Source organism: Phalacrocorax aristotelis, chromosome 9 (genome assembly GCF_949628215.1).
Source record: "Phalacrocorax aristotelis chromosome 9, bGulAri2.1, whole genome shotgun sequence".
Lineage (NCBI taxonomy): Eukaryota > Metazoa > Chordata > Aves > Suliformes > Phalacrocoracidae > Phalacrocorax > Phalacrocorax aristotelis.
This window is the reverse complement of record NC_134284.1, coordinates 24,224,460-24,242,140: the sequence shown is the minus strand read 5'-3', so window position 1 is coordinate 24,242,140 and position 17,681 is coordinate 24,224,460. Positions and strand designations below refer to the sequence as shown.

Here is a 17,681-nt window from a genome sequence, read left to right as displayed (position 1 = left end):
ACTCGGGAACTACAATGCATCAGATACGTAATTTAGAGCCCCCCACTCTTAATTAGGCTGGTAATTCCACCACTGGGCAACTCTTTCTTTTGGCAGCATAACTGTGGCTGTGGATGAAACAGAAAGCGGCGTGCAATGTAATTCTACCCAGGTGACCATTTGACATCACAGCATAGATATACTGTTGTTTTCTTTTTGAATTACAAATTAGTCATATAAGTGATGAGTTAAACAAGCTAACTTCCAGTCTCACCTCTGCTGCTGTAAACCTGGAGCAACTCCAAGCTAGTTGGGGCCAAAGAGAATAAGAAATTTTGCATTTTGAAATAACTCAGCTTCTCATTCTGTTGAGGTTCAGCCTCTGCAGAAGTGAACTAGAAAAACGACCAAGATGGTATTTCTCAACAGCTTTATTATAAATATAATGGCATCTTTTTGGTGACTTCTGAGCTGTCTTTTAGCAGCATTCGTTGATGTAATTATGTGGCACCTCAGCCATATGTCTGAGGATGAAGAGTGAACCGTCTCCAAGCTACCAAGCACTATGAAAACCTAGCAAGTGGAAAAGCCAGATGTCCAGAGAGTAATGTCCATAATACACAGAGTACATGTTTGATAAAGCCAGACGGAGAGAAAATTGAGAGTGATACATGCCCCAAAACACACTGTATTGCTTTTTGCCTTTATGGACAATTTCTGCTCCTTAGGATGTAACCAGATTAACCTTGCTATTGTTGTCCATCAGGGTGCTGAGTCAGCCGTGTTCCCATGGCTGTGAAAATGTCAGCTCTAGGGAACGGGAAGGGCATGGGTTTCTGCAGTGATGGAGGTCCTCAGAGTAGCTGAGTTAAAGTGCTGGGGTGCAGCTGTGGTAATTCTTACCCACAGTTTCCAAATGCATCTATTTTGGGCATGAGGAATCTCCTCCATCTGTGTAATTTCAGCTACTACCTTAACACTGACTTCCTGAGATTTCCCCCGTCCTCCTGCCCTCCTGCCCTTCTTCCAGTCTCCCATCTCTGGTTCCCCCTCCCTTGCATTTCATCTCAACTGGTTTCCTGCTGAGTAAAATGCACATCCTCCTCTTTCTTCCCATTCCCTCCCTTCTCTCCCACTCTTGGCAGTTTTCCAGTCCAGCAACCTTGACCTTATCTCCAATTCCTTCCATTTCCTCCCCTTTGGCTAACACTATCGGTGAACTCTGCCCATTTTCCTTTCCTCCATCCTCCAAAGGCTGGCCACGCATCCTGCTGGATATGCTGTAATTTCTTTCCTTGCTGACTACAGTCCCCTCTTTTCTGGTCTCCTTTATGTATGCCTCCATGCAGGAAGCTGATAGGGTTTGGCTGAAGGCTGAAGGCTTTTTTTTGTGAACCACACTGCAATCAGTGGAAATGAAGCACCTACCCCCCCTTTATAAAACTTTGACTCTTTGTGTTCCTGGAAAGAGCCTTTTCTAAGGGTGCAACTGCACAAAAAGCACTAAGTGTAATGATAACTATTAAGCCACCCTTAGCAGTGTGGGCATTTTTACTTGTTGCATCCTACAGTTGCAAAGAGCAGAGATGTTGGTGAGATGCTTGCTTGCTCCCCCACTTTCTTCATGTGCATGTTTGGCCTTTTGTAGTAACAGTCTCACATGGTGGGGAGGTCCCTGTGGCTTGGGGCATGGCGGGCCTGCAGCATGGTCTTTTGGTGCACTCCCCATTGGTGACATCCGTTTCAGTTGGCTGGGGGTTTTGGCTTCCAAGCTAAGGATCAAGGGTCATGACTTAGAAATGAAGTCACCTGTTACTGAGACTCCGATAGCAAGTTTTGGGTCTACCTCTCTAGTTGCATCCCTCATTCTTTAACATTATTTTCCTCTTCTTGAGTCAAATACTCTACCTATGTTCAGGTGGAGCTCAGTTGATTGCCCTCGCTGAATTTCAGCCACTTGTCTGAGAAGGAAGGTGACCTTTTGAGCGCTTTTTCTCTGATACGATATATATATCTGGTGCATTACTGTGCTTACAAGATCACTTCTATCATGTCAGTAAGGTGATTGATTAAGTATGATCAAGCTCTTTAAAAACATTTCTTTCTAATTTTTCTGGTTGCATTTGTATTCTGTAATAATTTTGAGAGTGATTACAATCATGGAAATACTTCATAGCTCATTAGTGACTTCAGTTCTGTGAGAAGCTGCCGCCGCCTGTCATACAGACCTTGTGATCTACTCCGGTTTGGTCAGAAAACTGTATTTAAAATGTTGTCAGCAGCAGGATCCAGCAGAATTCCTTTTACTTTGTCAGATTACTCTCAACTCGGAAGAAATATTGGATGTTAGACCTTTTTTTGGTATTTCCTCTGTTAGTTCTAAAGAGAGCTGTGGGGGAAGATCCATATCAAGTGTGGTTTGTGGCCACAGACTCCTGAATATTCTGCTTTCCGTTGTCATGATCTTGGTCATTTGTGGAAAGAAGGCAGGTTTCCTTCTGAAGCCAGAGGAATTATACATGTATTGGTTTGTCTGACCTCTGTGGGAGACTGATTCTGGAAGGACTCTGTTGCATTTACCAGCCCTGTGAGAAATTTGTAACCCATTTTGCAGTCTTAAGTCTCAGCTGTAGACTGGCTGGACCCAGTCCCTGGTGCTCCCTCCCCAGCCTCTGCCTTTTCTGTGTGAAGTTATGGACAGGGTGCCTGAGGGCATGTCCCCAGCTGGCCACAGCTCCAGCAAGCTGTAACCCTCTGCCAGCAGGTCCAGAACCATACCCAGCCTGTGAGTGTCTCTTGGTCTCTGTGCTTCAGCAGTCTGTTAAATCTCTTTGGAGAATTATTGTCGAGTTATGAAGTCTAGTTTTCCTTTTTCCTGAGATGCCTCCCTCTCAGAAGGAAGTTCTTGTATCACCAGCAACTCAGTTCGTGCAGGTCGCTATTATGGGTAAATGGCTGTTGGTCATGACATGGGTTAAGCACAGACCGGTGGCCTAGGCATGAAAGGCTTTAATGCTATTTTTGTCTGTAGCATAATGGATTGGCCCATCTTTTTCTTTTAAAGTATGCACATGAATACTTTTATTAGTAAAAAGGCCCCCACAAGCTAAAACATTTGGAAGAGCGAGAGGTGGTGAAGTGCCCCTCTGTTAGTCCGCCTTTCTGTCACGACTAGCTTGCTGGCCTTGGCTTAGAAGGCAAGGCGATGAGATGAAGCATAAAACATGCTGTGTTTTTAAACGTGGAAAAGATGAGAATGGAGTGCCTCGTGTGTTGAATGTCAAAGCATTCCTGTGATGGTGCTACATGCCACTCTGCCATCCTAATTTGCTTTCAGAGGCCCCCAGTATGATGATTCTTTGTGTTTCCTAAAGGATGTGAGGACTGAATACGAGTTTGGTCAATGGTGTCATTGTTGATTTCTCCCACTGCTACAAAGCAATGCACAAATGTCAGGGACAGGCAGGGTGCGTCTCACTGAATAAAAATATTGTGTCTCTCATAATCCAAGTCAGATGCCTTTAAAAAAGGAAAGCCCTATGAAAAGTGCTTACAAGGCTGTTTGGACAGTAGAAATCTTTTGTAAAGTGTAATTTCAACATCCTTCCCAATGGGATCCTTCATGCAGGAGAACTGGCCAGCACTTTGGAAGCAAACCCAGCCAACATTAGGTTTGGACATCTGCTTGTTTTAAGGTTGCCTTCACAATTTTCTCTGTAGCTGAAGATTGGTACTTGATGTATATGTGAAAATGTTGCCAGAAAAACAATGAAGTCATGCCAACTGTTTCTTTCACAAATGCAGCTTCTTAGAAGTGACCGCTTTATGCTGGAAAATCATCTTGTTTGCATTGCTCCCTTGGCTAGAAGGATGAGAACTGTTTGATCTTGTCCTTGTACAAAGCTATCCTAAGTGAGCAAAAAACTTTTCTTGGATCAATTTGGCTTTAAATGGGGGTGATCTCCTGCCTGAGCAGATCGAGACTGACTGACAGCAGGCTTAAATGGCATTAAATCAAGGCATTTGTGAGGAAGGGGTAGTGGTGTCTTTTGTCTTTGCAGGTGGCTGAAGGGGATTGAATTTGAAAGAAGATAGCGCTCAAATTTTCTGGATATTTTCTTCCTCCTTGCTTAAGTCACCCAAAGGGGATTAAAGTGTATCTTCTCTTATTTCAACAGGGACCAGCTCGCATGACATCTGATCTTGCATCTTCTCCTGCAGGCGGATACGTCCCTGTTGGTCAGAAACCGGAGGCTGTTGTGCATGCTATGAAGGTAAGGATGCTGCCGACGGCTGTGCAGCACGGTGCAGTACAGGGCGGTGTGGTGCAACAAACACCGAAGTGGCAGAACTAGGTGCTCGTTCTTGTGGAAACACAACAACTAGAAATACAAAGTTAGTCCTCAGGCAGATTATCAGTAACCAGCACCTGTATCATGACAAATAATCATTACTTCAAATAGTTGCAGAGTTAAGCAAGATCATGCGTGACTATTTTTTTCGGTGGGAAACCTCCAATAAAAGCTGCTGAAGGTGTTGGTTACCCTTTCTGTTCATTAGTCCTGTATAAACTGGGTCTCTGGGATGAAAGCAGTGACAGAAACGCTGTTTTTAAAAGGGACACAAAACCTGCAGTTCCTATGTGTGTTTTGTTATTGAAAGTCCTGCAGCAGCTTTCAAAGGAGAAAGACTTTATTTTATGTAAATACACGTCAAACCATGGCATCATACCCATGTAGATGTGCATCATCAGCGGAGATCGAAGTCAGGACCATCGGCAATAAAAACCATGGGACACGGCTAGCTGAGTTAAAGGAGAAAACTTGCACCATGATTTCACAGCAGTTCTCAAGTCCTAGTGACAATCCGTTAGCAGGAAAAATGTAATACCCTGGTGTTACATGTTTAACTAGTTAAGCAAGTTACTTCTGAGTGTCTAAGGGACACAGAAGCACAAATCCTTTCCAAGGTGCCATAGGGATGGCAGGAAAGTCTCTAACTAAATTAGGCTCTGGTTGGAATGTACCAATTTATAGATTTGGAATTTTTGAAGCTGAAAAATTTTGTACAGGGTTAGAAAGCTTTCGTTAAATCAAAGGAGGATTCCTGGATGGCTACTCTGGAGATCATATTCCCATGGTTATAGCTGGAAAAAAGGTCCAGCAGTGGCATCAGCGCTAGCTTGGACCGTCCTAGCCCAGGAGGCTGGTGTGTACAAAGCTCTTTGCTTTGTACCTCTCCACATCTGACAGCTAAATAAATGGCACAGACGTTGCTTGTAGCTTTGATTTACAAGTTCCCTAAATTTTCTAGTTTTTAGTGTTTTCATCTTACTTTTTTGTGCCTGTCTAGGGTCTTTTGGGTCCAGGACAGATGTAGCAGGTGCTGGTGGTAAAACCAACAAGTGTTGGGAGAAGCAGTAGTGCAGCTGGCAAGGGTGTTTGTTCCACTGGGCAGCTGCAAGATCGTGGGAGGATATTGAGTGTCACTGTTTCTCACGTAGTTCATCTTCTATGCGTTTATGGTGTGTGAGGAATTATGAAAGGAAAGACAAGTTTGGTTTGATTTGGATCAAATTTGAATTTAAATATAAAAGATCCTTCAAGCTGAAGAACTTTATTTTTCAGCTTACTTGAGGCTTTATAAACCCAGATTGTATAACTCTCATTGGATCTTAAGAGAAGGCTGTCCAGCACTGTCAAGGATTAAAAAATACCTTTAGTACAGTTTTTACGAGTTCCGAAAGGAGCCCTGACCACACGAGTGGCAGTTCACTTGCCTACATATATTTGTCCTGTGTTTTCCAGACAAGTTTCTTCTTTGCTTGTTGTGAATGGTTCTGTGCTATCAGGAAGTTGCTGTGCTCCATCCTGTACTATGCTGCCTTGTGCTTGTGGGTGGCATTTCTCCTGTATACGTATGCGTATGGATCCGCTAAGCTGACGCCTTGCAGAATGTTGCAGACTCATGTGATACCTTTGTTTTTCTGACACTTTGTACTACTTTTCACCAGCTTTCACTTGCATTTAACCATCTGAGCCCTCATGCAGCCCAGACTACCGCTGCTGGCTTTCTTTTTCCAAACTGTGGGGTTCGTACCTTTCTGCTCCTGCTCTTCATTGCGTTTGGTGAGGAGGTGGTGAGGGACAACATTAAGCAGAGTTGATAATGTTTTTATATTACAAGATCAAATAGTTATAAATTGATTATGAACACATTCTGGGGGGAAATTAGGTTCCTGTTTGCTTCAGGGGTTATGGGACAGAATTTCTTAGTGAGGGCAGGAAATGTAAATGGTTTTAAGATATAGTTTGATAAGCTTATGGAAAGGATTGAAAAATTGATGAGGAAGATTCTTGGAAACTGGAAATTAAGTTTGGGAGGTCTGGCGCAATGATGAATATAAAGGAGTTGAAAGGAAGTTGGATGACGGGTTGTTTGCACATATCATCATCATCATCATCATCATCATCATCATCATCATCATTAATCCTCTACTTCAGAGCTTTGTTGATCACTAGGAAGGGCTGGAAGAAATTCCTCTCTGCAGTTTCATAATTTGGCTGGTGGGGCATGTTTGTCAGTCTTCAAGACCCTGGAAAGTGCCATGGCTGGGGTCAGGAAGCAGGCGGCATGTCAGTCACACCTCACGGGGCATAGATGATCTCATGTGATGTGTCCTGCTCACACACTTAGGGTTGAAAATATTCTCGCATTTGAAGCAAGGAGGAAATTCTCCTGTAGGTCAATGTGGCAAGGAGGGGCGAGAAGTCGTTTATTTTTCCATCCTGTGGCCCATTTGAAGGATCAGCTGGAAACAGAGAAGGCTGAGGAAACTGGCCATGGTCTCAGTGTCTCCTCCTCCCTTCTTGTGGCACAGTGAAATTGTGGCTGTTGGTTTCCAGCCACGGATCTTAAACTTGGTAGAAGATAACGTTTTTGGCCGTGGCATGCTGTGGCATGCTGCAGGTCGTATTTGCACCCTGCAGGACTGGGCAGCTTTTCCAGTGCCAGTCCCTGCACGTGGGAAAGTCAATGCTGCTACCAGCTTAGATCCTCACTGCCTGTGATACAGCTCATGGCCTCCTCTTGAGGAGAAGAGAGTAGCTTACAAACAAGACTTTGTGCTTTGGCTACACCACATCAGATATTAGAAAAAGCCCTTCCTGGTTGTGTAAAGAAATCCTTGTGGCTGTAGCCGGCCAGCTTCTTACCACAAAGAAAGGCAAGGACAGTTGGAAGTCAGCTTTGCTTGTCTTGCAGGCTGCTTGAATGCAAGTCTGTCCAGAAGCAGTGTGGCCGCAAGGATGTGGCTCTGTGCCCAAGCAAAGGTCACTGAGGGGCTGTGCGCTCTGCTTGGCTCTGCAGGGCTTCTGGGTTGCCTCCGACTGCACCCATCTATATAATGTCCCCTAGGCTTTTTCCTTGGCTTTTTCTGGCAGCTGAATGCTAGCTATGTGGCTGAAGTGTTTCCTGCCATTTAGCATAAGTCCTTCCTTGAGTGCGTTTAGGGATTTTCTTTATTTTTGCTTCTGAAATAGTTTTTATTTATTTGCTCCTACTAAATAAGGAGTAAGATGGCAGGTTTGCACTCCTAACATCTGTTTTTGCGAACAAGAACAAAAGGTACATATGCTACAGCTCAGTGTCTTGCTGAACATCAAAGGACTTTTCATAGGAATTTAGCAAACCTGCTAAAGACGTGGGGAGGTGAGGAGGAGACAAATGTACAGGAACAACATTTAGCCTATAATCCAACTCCCCCTGCAGCAGCAGCCTGGACCTCTCCTCGTGCGCAGAGCATCAAGCAGGTGATCAGTCACTCCCACTGATGTTGGGTAAGGCAGGATTTGGCTCTGCCAAAACTAGGGAAAAGTCCTAGCAGGACATATAGACTGTTCCATTCCCGAAGCAGGATGCCATGCTCCCAGCTGCTGCAGACCATTCCAGTCGACTTCTAAATCAACAAAATCAGTGAGGCTTGCACACTTCAGAAAGCATCCCTCAATCTCAGAGTGCTTCCATTTCTGTAAAACGCTTACCTCAACTTTCAGCTCCCCTTCCAAAGCTTTGCTGCAGTCATCCTGACTCTTTGGTGGGTTTTTTGTTTGTTTGTTTGTTTTTCAAATTATGCATTGCGTGGTCATGTGGGGCCACTACAGCAAGTCAGCAGGGAGGTGGATGTGGTGGACTGGGTGACTTGGAGGTGACACTGCCTTGGTCACAGACATCAGTGCAGTTACAAAGGAGAACTAAATACATTGTAGGTATTCCTCACCATTTACGTATGGGCAGGGTAAAAGCCAGATGAGCCAGTGTGCTCATCGAGAGTGAGATTGTCTTCAGGAAATGGCATCCCCGGGCAGAAGAGCAGCATTACCCGGTCCAGCCCCATTCCCCTGCACAGGGAGTTGCCCCGTGCCCAAGCAGAGCAGGCTGACCTCGCTGGCTGGTGTTTTACCCAGGGAGATCATGTTGTGCTGGTGCATCTGCAAAGGGCCAAGTGCTGTCAGTGCGGCGTGATGGAGAGCAAAAAGGAGGGGACGGTGCGAGCCTCTTCCAGCCTGGGGTACACTTGTTTGTTTTCTGTAGGCTCCTGGGCTGGCATGTGGCAGAAATCATGAGAGGATATACCCCAGTTTCTTAGATCTACACTGAATCCACAGTCCTTGAACTTCAGCTGACCCATGGACAATTTGTGTGAAGGCACATCTGTAGGTGTAATGGGGGGAATATTAACCTGGTCCTTCTAAACAGCTGAGGCGGCGCCTGGCAGGATCTGAGAACGGCTGGGGCTGGGTCAGCACTAAGAGGCCTTCCTGTCTTTCTTCAGGAGGTGATTTCACTCCACAGAGTGTATCTATTTCCAGCATGCCTTTGCAGGATTGGCTGTTGAGTTTCATCCCCCCAAATCCTTTCTTCTCATACCCAAGATGCTAACACATCTTCACGAAGTGCCTACCCAGACGTGGGGTAGGCCTGGGGAGCAGGCTGGTTTCCAGGGTAAATGAGTCCTAAGTCATTCAGAAATTAAATACAACCATAACTTCCATCTGATCAGCTTTCAGCTTCAGCTCTGCCTAGTTTATACCATTAAAAGACATTTCCACTGAAAGAAATGGGCTGCGCCACCCTTCTGCACCTCCTGGACTAGGGCATGTGGTTTTAGTTTAAGCACAAGTTGTAGAAAAACAGTTTATTTTTGTCCTGCTGAGACTTTTGTGCCTGCAAGATTGATGGCTGGTGGAAGCGGAGGCTGGAGTTGATGTGATCTTTAACTAATCTAAACTATGGTTGTCCTTGACACTTGCCCTGTGGACACAGCCGGTGCTTAGCTGCCAGCCAGGCAGCCCCAGCACTCCGCACGGGGATGTGATCCGGCAGGCTGCTGCCTTTGTAGCCGAGAGTCGGAGGCACACTGACTCCAGAGGAGCGAGTTTGACATGCAAGTCCAGCTGGATCAATAATTAATTCCCTCCTTTTTAGCAAAAAATAGATGCTGTCTTTGTCAGCATGCTTTTGCATCCCTCTTGCCCTTCCTTTCCTCTTAGAAAGGACGTGGATAATTCTTATTTGTGCAAAGATTGGTCCCAGCTATGTTGGTTAAACTAGCTGGTGCATTTTAGAAGTAGGTTAAGGGCCCTAGGAGAATGACCTATTTCTGTTCATAACACAGTCCGAGTACAGCAGGATTGCTGTGCTAAGGCAGACAGGGGGGATAATCTACCCTGGTATCCTGTTTTGTGGAGCAGCCAGTGCTGTATGCCTCAGCAAAGGGTGAAACCCATCCTTGCACCGCATCTAGCTCTGTACTTCCCCAGGAGGTCTAAGAATATTTATGCACACAAATAACACCTGCTGTACAGCTTTATATGCGTGTGGATGTATCGTGGTGAATAAGACCACGTGCTTTTTGTTGGCATTGAGTGATTCCAGTTTTGACCCTGCACACTGAGCTGACCACCTTGCTCATCAGTGGCAAAGCCCTGGTGAGGTATAAGCCTGGTCAGCAGCAGTAAAATCTCAAGGCAGTTCTGCACTGTGATATGCCTGTCTTGTGCAACGTGTCCGTCTGGAGGAGCTATCTGAATGCACGCAGGTGCATCGGAGCGGTTATTCTGTGGGTCAGTGAGTTTCCAGTGGGAAATGAAGCCTGCCTTTAGCCCCAGGCAGCCGGGCACTGCCTCCCTGGAGGTGCTCCGCAGGGGTGGCTGGGATGGTGCGTACCCCAGGCGGGACATGGGGGCTGGGACTGGCTCCCAGCTGCTGCAGAGGTGCGAGGTGTGGGCAGCACGTGGTGGGACACGGCAACCACATAGACATTCTGCGTCTTACCAGCCGTGTGTGGCCTGGGGATCAGCGCTTGGGGAACATGTCTCCAAGTGCTATTTAAAAGAAAGATGTTAAAAATCACACTTTTTCTATTTTCAAACACAGGCAACCTGGAATCCAAGAAAATAAGTCACAGGCAGGATGTTTCCACTATTTTTTGCAGTGTCCTGAGCTGCTTTCAACAGCTCATTTATGTCTTCCCAAGGGAAATCTGCAAGTGTGGCCCAGCCACTAGGCTGAGTGGCGTCCAGGGAGCCCACAAACACGAACACTGGATGTGTCAGTCCTGGGGTGTCGGTGCTGGAGCTGTAACCTCTCTGTCTTTGCAAGGAAACCTGGTTCTGCCCCAGATCCAGGAGTGCCTGCTGGAGATGCCCTCCGAGAGGCAGAGCAGAGCCTCCTTGGAGAGTCTCAAATCCTTCCCCCCGTCTCTTTCAGGCTGTTCCTATGCTTTTGAAGCCACATCTCCATTTTTTGCAGTGCTTTCCTCCCATTAACATCAGGGGAAAAGCCTTGTAGTCATGAGCAGGAGGGAATGGAAAGCTGATGCCTCTCTCCTCCAGAGGCTCCTGCCGGCAGGGTACTGCAGGCATGTACCTGGGCCCGCCGCCTGTGGCCAGGCATGAGAGGAAAGACAGCAAAACAGAGCTGCTTGTAGAGGCGCCGACAGGCCTGGCGCCAGCACCTTGTGGGTATGGCCTGTATTCATCGGTGTTTGTACAAGCTGAACTCATTGAGCAGCCAGTAAATGTCAACCCTGTAGCTGTGGCTGCAGTCCTGGGTGTGGGTGTGTGTGCAGGGCTGTGCCAGCCTCGGCCAAGGGCCACCTATTCCCCTACCTGTACGGGGCATGCGCTGTGGGTGGAAACGGTGCTGGTGGAGATTAAAGTAAAGCTCAGGGACCTGAGCTGATTATCTCCATCTTCAGAGGGTGTCTGTGGCACAAGGAGTGGGTGACCCAGATTCACCATGACACTCAGCACTTGGTGGCGACGGTGCCTTCAGAGGACTGCAGTCAGCATGCAGGGTCCTGGGAGGCTATACTGGCTTTTTCCCTGCCCCGCTCCCATCCCCATCGCAGCCTAGCTGCATCCAGCTCAAAGAGGGAGTGGGTGAGAGCTGGGAACCAAATCGGGATCTCTGAGTCCCAGAGCTTTGTGCTAACAGTCTGTCTCTTGCTCACTGTCATCGTGGGCCTCCAAGGGGTTCCCTTGAGAAACTAAATGGGTTAAAAACAATTTTCAGCCAAAAGGTGAGTTAAATTGGCTGTGTCTGTGTAAGATCTGAAAGTTCATGGCTGATTGGAGGCCACACTTAAGCCGCACAGTGGGTAATACTGTGCTTTTCAGTGGTACAAACCTCAGTTTGCCTCTTCCCGTGATGGCTATAACTCTGATAGTCCTAAAAGCTGCTGAGCTGGGCTGACCACGGTTGCCCCGTGACTTGGATTAGTAGAAGGGAGTGGAGAAATTCCGCTCCTGCAAAAGAGGGGAATGGAGGGAGCACAGGTTGCTGGGGATTGCCTTGGGGGAGCTGCCTGGAAGGTGAGGCCACCAGCAGCCTTCCTGGAAGAGATGTGTTTGTGGGCACAGGCAACCAGCTGCCAATTGTCACATGGTCCCCCAGGCCTGTGGGGGCAACCACACCACGCAGGTGCTGAGACAGAGGCATGCCGTCACCAGGGAAGGGGCAGGATGGAGGCGCCCAGCTTGGGGTCGTGCTTGTCCTTGCAGTGCTCTGGCTCTCAAAGCTTTGCGGTTCCTGCCAATTTAAATGCTGGATAATGAGGTTGTTAGGGACACTTAATTATTTGAGGAGCATAATGCTTTTGTAATATTGTTTTTTGTAGGTCCTTGAGGTCCATGAAAATTTGGACAGGCAAATGCAAGACAACTATGAAGAAGACCTGAGTGAAAAGGAGAAGGCGATTGTTCGTGAAATGTGCAATGTAATAACTTCTCTCAGCAACTCTAGGGGTTTCTTCCGTGGTCTTTTGTTAGAAGTACAGTGGAGCAGGGGTTTGCTGGGTACAAGCCCTGTTTGATGCAAGATCCACAGGCACAAGAGAAGAGTGGAGGCTCTGCTGGCCACTGCTTTGGGTATCAGTAACCCCAGTGCCTTGTTCACTGCACGGAGCAGCCTTTGCTCAGCAGATACATCCCACTCTGCTGCCTCCAAGGGCGCAGAGCAGCTAGTCTCACTGACCGAGAGCTGCGCAAGGGGCTGTCCCTGGCTTGGAGGGTCCTGTTAACAGCTGACTCCAACTGTGTCCTTAGGGACTCAGTTTGGGCTGAGCAGCAACTAACTGGTTGCTATTTTTTAAGCTGTATAGCTTGAATGGGTTTCAGCCTAAACCATAAGATAACATCAGAGAGAGAATATTCGTGTCCGAAGCCATTGAACGGCATCATGGCGTGTGGGGTGCTTTTAGCACTGCCAGCGTGTTGGGCAACCACAGTTAACTGAGCTTGCCACATCCTGTACGACGAGTGTTCGTACCAAACCTCTGCTCTGTGGTGTCTGCTGCTGTGGCACTGCCTTCAGCTTCAAAGCACCTTGGTCACACTTTACCTTTGAACAAAGAATCCGGGATGTCTGCTAGAGCGTGGCTCAAGCTGCCTGTTGCCTGCAGTCAGGGATGTGCTGTTCAACAGTACCAGCAGTGCCCACAGCAGGGAGGAGGATGCTTATGGACCCTTCTCTTTTAGAAGTCCATCTTGGCATTGTTCAGTGCCTCACAGCACCAGAGAGGAGCCTAACCCTCCATTTAAGTTCTGAAAACCACCTCAACCCTAAAAAGACGCTGTAAAGAACACAAGTGCATCTTGCAGAGCTAAATCACTGCAAGCATCCTTGGCAAGGGCTGAGACACTTTGCTTTGGTTACTGGGTCCTTATAAGCAAAGCCAAGAGCAGAGTGAACAAGGGCCTGCTTTTTAGGATATTTTGTCTGCTTAATGCCACATTCCCTTGCAGCTGTGCAGGGGGAAAAGGTAGAATGCCGTAACTTCATCCTCCCAAATCGACTCTGTTCGTGTATCATCAGCTGTTTTTTCTTTAGATGCTCATTTTATGTAGACTCAAGGCAAGCTATGAAGTGCTCTGCAGTTTCTTCTTTTTTTAAAAATAGCCTCCCTTACCCCAGCGGCCCTAGAGTGATAAAATGTATGTTTTTAGCTAGTCATAAATATATATATATATATATCTATAATTGTAATCATTATCTTTTTCATTATCTTTTCTGTTCATGGTAACATCATTTCTGTAAGCATGGCAGGGTTGACCTACCATTGAACTTAACTTCTGAACCTCGTGTATTTGTTTTATACTACTACCCCAGGCAAAATGGTTCTAATTTCAAGAGACTAATTAGAAAAATGCATCAATGGCTTTTTCCCCCTTGGAAACTGGTGCACGGTTGCCATCAAGTGGCTCTGCTGAGAATTACAGCCCAGCTCTAGGAAATGGCTTTTTTGATTTTCAGGCTGCAATTATGAAAATACTGGAACTCGTCAAAGGCTTTGTGTTTTGGTTTTTTTTTTGTTTGTTTGTTTGTTTAATTCCTATCTTTCTCTCCCCCACCCCTTTATTGTTTCTTACAGGTTGTCTGGCGAAAGCTGGGTGATGCTGCGAGCTCCAAACCCTCCATCAGGCAACATCTTTCAGGAAACCAGTTCAAGGGTCCCTTGTAGAAACACCGTCCTGGAGGCTGGAAGTGATGGATTCTGTGAAGACTGAAGAGGCAGAGCTCAGCGTTTCTGGCTGCCTGGTCTTTGGGAGTTGGGGTTGAGGTGGTTTTTTTTTCAGGGTTTCCTTTTTCCTTTCATTTTCTTTTTCCCTTTTTTTGGCTTTTTTTTTTTTTTTTTGTAATAATAGTGTAAATATGGCAGCTAAAGGCCTGATTTTCAGGCTGTGGTGCTCTGGAACTACTGTTCAATGGGTAACCATCCAATAATGTCAGACCTGCATCATTTGTATTGTAGTTCAAACCTGCTTTGTCGTAATGGTCTGTTTGTAGAATTAACTAATTTGAGAGAATTTCTAAGAGGAACAAGAACCCTTAACCTGCGGAGAGGTTTGTATCGCTCCGCTCCACCTGCTTGTCAGTGATTCATAGCTGGGTTGGTGGCTCCAGGCAGCACCTTCCAAGGAGAGAGCAATTCAAAGTCATTGGTTCACTGCCTGCCAAGGTCCTGAGCTGCTAACAATTTTTTTGAGGTCCTCATGTTGAAGAAAGACACACAACTGGTTTCAGAAGGCGCTGTGTACAATATTGCGTGGTCAGCTAAAACCACTGGTACCACTCTGTAGCGCGTACGGTGGTACTCGTCCCACAAGCGTACAGAAAGGCTTGCGACTCCGTATCAGCTGTTAATGAACTGTTTCCATGAACAAATGACACAAGACTTCTGCAGTCATAATGTGAATGAACTGACATCACTTAGCCACACACCAGTATTCCCTACAAATATGGCAACACTTTTCATGTAAAGCTTTTACTACAAAACAATTCAGCAGAAACTGCCGTGCTAACAGTGCTTATGGCTTTCACAGGATCTTCGAGAGCAGCTCATCTTTCACTTTAGGAAGATTTGGGTATTTTTTTTTTAAATGTTCTTGCTGGATCCCTCACCTATACTGGTTCCTGTGTAAGGTAACCAAACAACCTTGCAGAGCTGAATAAAAACTCCAGAAACACAGGCTGTTGGGTGAGACTACTTCCTGCCATTCAAGCTTTATTTTTATTAATAAACCAAAACAAGTGGGTTTTCCCTTCTTCTAATGGTTGTATATAAAACAGTGGGACTTATATTTTGCTATTGCGGAGTAGCTGCTTGTATAGTTGTAAGAACTTGACCCCCTTCTTTTCCAAGTTGTCACAGCAGCTGTCCCTGTATTTTATTAGATGTTCTTTCCCAATAGTCCAAGGAAGCGGGGCTTGGCTATTAAAATAATTGGTGTAAAATAATTTTAAAGACAGGCATGTGGAAAGATCAAAGCCTCCTCTTCAAAAGTTAAATTGATTTCAGTGATTATTTCAAAGAGTTAATGACCTCAAACACCATCATTTTCTTTTTTTCCTCCATAAGAATCAGTCGCAGCTCCAGACAGCTGAATTAGCTGGGCAGGTTCTTCCTCTTAAATGAATTTGTTCTACTAGTTGAGTTCTGGACTTGGAGTATTGTATTAACATGTAGCATCGATACAGTACCAAGGAGCCCATGCTGCAAGTTATGAAAGGTAACTGGTCCCATGGCATACAATAATCTACCTGCCTGGGTAAAGAATTTGGAGTGTCAGCGCTGACATCTGTAACCAGTAAAAGAACAGAGAAGGAATGCAACCAAAATACGTAGCAACCAGTAAGAGTAAGCACCACTTCATTATTCACTGTAGAAATAAAAATGTGTACAGACGAGTAGGCTATTTGGAAAAAAAAACCAAAACCAAACCAAACGCCAAGACCCACCCCCAAACCACACACGCCCACTTTCGCTCACACACTCGCCGGTAGTTTTCTTCCTACTGCTCAGTCAGCAAACCCTGAGCTAGCTAAGTCTAAGCCTACATCTAGTGTGTCTGGGAAATCCATTCTAGAGCCTGTGTCCTTTAAAACACGGCATCTTTGGAGGATTCTGGATTTCATCCTCTTTGCTTTTTGTTTTGACCTCCACTTTCTAGTCACCATTAATTACTTGTCTTCCTCCTGTACAATTTATACCTTGAGATTTTCGTACGAGGGAAGGTGGTGTAAAGCAAAGGCATCTTTCTTAACACCTAATGTCCAACAGAGGGTTACTTCACTCTATCTGCTTGAAAGCCCATTTTAATTTTTGTGGCATCTAATCACTGGACTAAGCAGAGAATTTAAGCATATTGGGAACAAGGTTAATTTACGTCAGTGAATTTTAACGAAAGCAATGCAAATGTTGCCAGCACTTGAAGAGCGTTAATTGTGTCAATGACGTGCTTGCTATTTTAGGAGTATATTAGACTAGCAGGTCCTCTCAGCAAGACAAGAGCTATACTAATCAGATTACTAGTCTCACCAGCTATGTAATGCGCCTTCAAATATCCCCTGCTATCAAATCTTTCTCAAAATCTATTCAATGACTTCCAGCAAAGCTCTTTCTGTTCCACCTGCAGATCTCACCTACAAGGGAAATAGTGGTGTAATCCAGGCCCATCAGTGCTGCAAGTCCTGAAGAGCCAGTTTACAGGGTAGCCAGTAGTTCAGCTGAAGAGTCTCGACACTCTTAGGGTATAGCCCATTTCTTTAAGGTTCTATTCGGCAGCATAAATCTTCCACGTAAGAAAGATGTGCATTTTTGATTTTGAGAAGAACACGACAGTGCTGTACATTGAGGTGTTATTTTGGGGGGTTTTTTGGCTTGCTACTCTTCATGCTTAGCTCCATTTGAGCTATACAGTGTCTTCCTGGGGTAAAATGACGCTCAATGACTTTACAGGATGACTTGGGTGCTGAGTTTTCAGTTGTCTAAAAAGATGTTTTATGTGCATATTTACATTCACTTACCTATGCGCATCCCTTGAAATAGCGGCCATTAGATCGATACATTTGGGGCACTAGCGCAAGTTAATTTCCTCAAGATTGAAGCCCTGGGCTCTGCAATCCTCTGGCAAAGAAAGCACCCACTGTTTACAAATGGACTTTGCTTGCTTAAGGAGAGTAAAATCACATCCTTGTCTGTTGTTGGAGTGACTGAAGCGAATGGCATTTCCATAAAAGTTTCTGAAATGCTGTGGTGTAACCAGCTTCAGTTGGCTCTTTGCACCTTGATAAGACTGCTGAGCACAACCTTGTTTGAGAATGGCACATTTTTATCCAAATATTAGATATTAAAGAAATCAGTGTTAAAGTGACCTTTTATCTTTTTAGAAACTGTGGGGGAAGAGTACTACTGATCTTTTTCAAAGTGCATGGCTGTAAAGTGATAAAATTGTATATTTTTCATAATGTGGGGAAAGTCTATTTGTGCTGCTTTAGAAATCAGTTTAAAGTTTGATTTCTGTTAAACCTGTGGTCTTACAGCCCTGCTATATTTTCTGTATATGATTTACAAAGAACTGGAAAAGTTGGCACCTGCTGTTGTGTATATAGCAAAATTCTTTAGACCTTAGCACGCGTTTTTACCTATTATTGAACCACTCTGGCTTTTTTGGGGAGGGAAAGTAATAGTACAGATTTTTTTGATAATGTGTGTAAAACATTCATTTGAAATATTTTAGTAAAAATGAAGTAAGAGATTGATTGTGACAGTGTATACTTCTAGTTGAATAAAATAAAATACATTCTTTTTAAATAAACTGATGAGTAAGATTTGGGAGAGCACTGCTGAAATGTCTTGC

General features: G+C 45.3%; 1 protein-coding gene across 3 annotated transcripts in view; it reads left to right on the top strand.

Moving 5' to 3' along the window:
- Positions 1-17,639, top strand: part of CCDC85C (coiled-coil domain containing 85C) — a 118,460-nt gene extending 100,821 nt beyond the window's left edge. For 2 of the 3 annotated variants that reach the window (XM_075103882.1, XM_075103883.1), the window contains exons 4-6: positions 4,158-4,253; positions 12,161-12,259; positions 13,913-17,639. In XM_075103882.1, the coding sequence (XP_074959983.1) occupies positions 4,158-4,253; positions 12,161-12,259; positions 13,913-14,002 (285 nt within the window). In that variant the 3' untranslated portion in view covers positions 14,003-17,639. The remainder of the gene's footprint in view (positions 1-4,157; positions 4,254-12,160; positions 12,260-13,912) is intronic. The other variant, XM_075103885.1, reaches the window with a different exon arrangement.
- Positions 17,640-17,681: the final 42 nt, after the last annotated feature.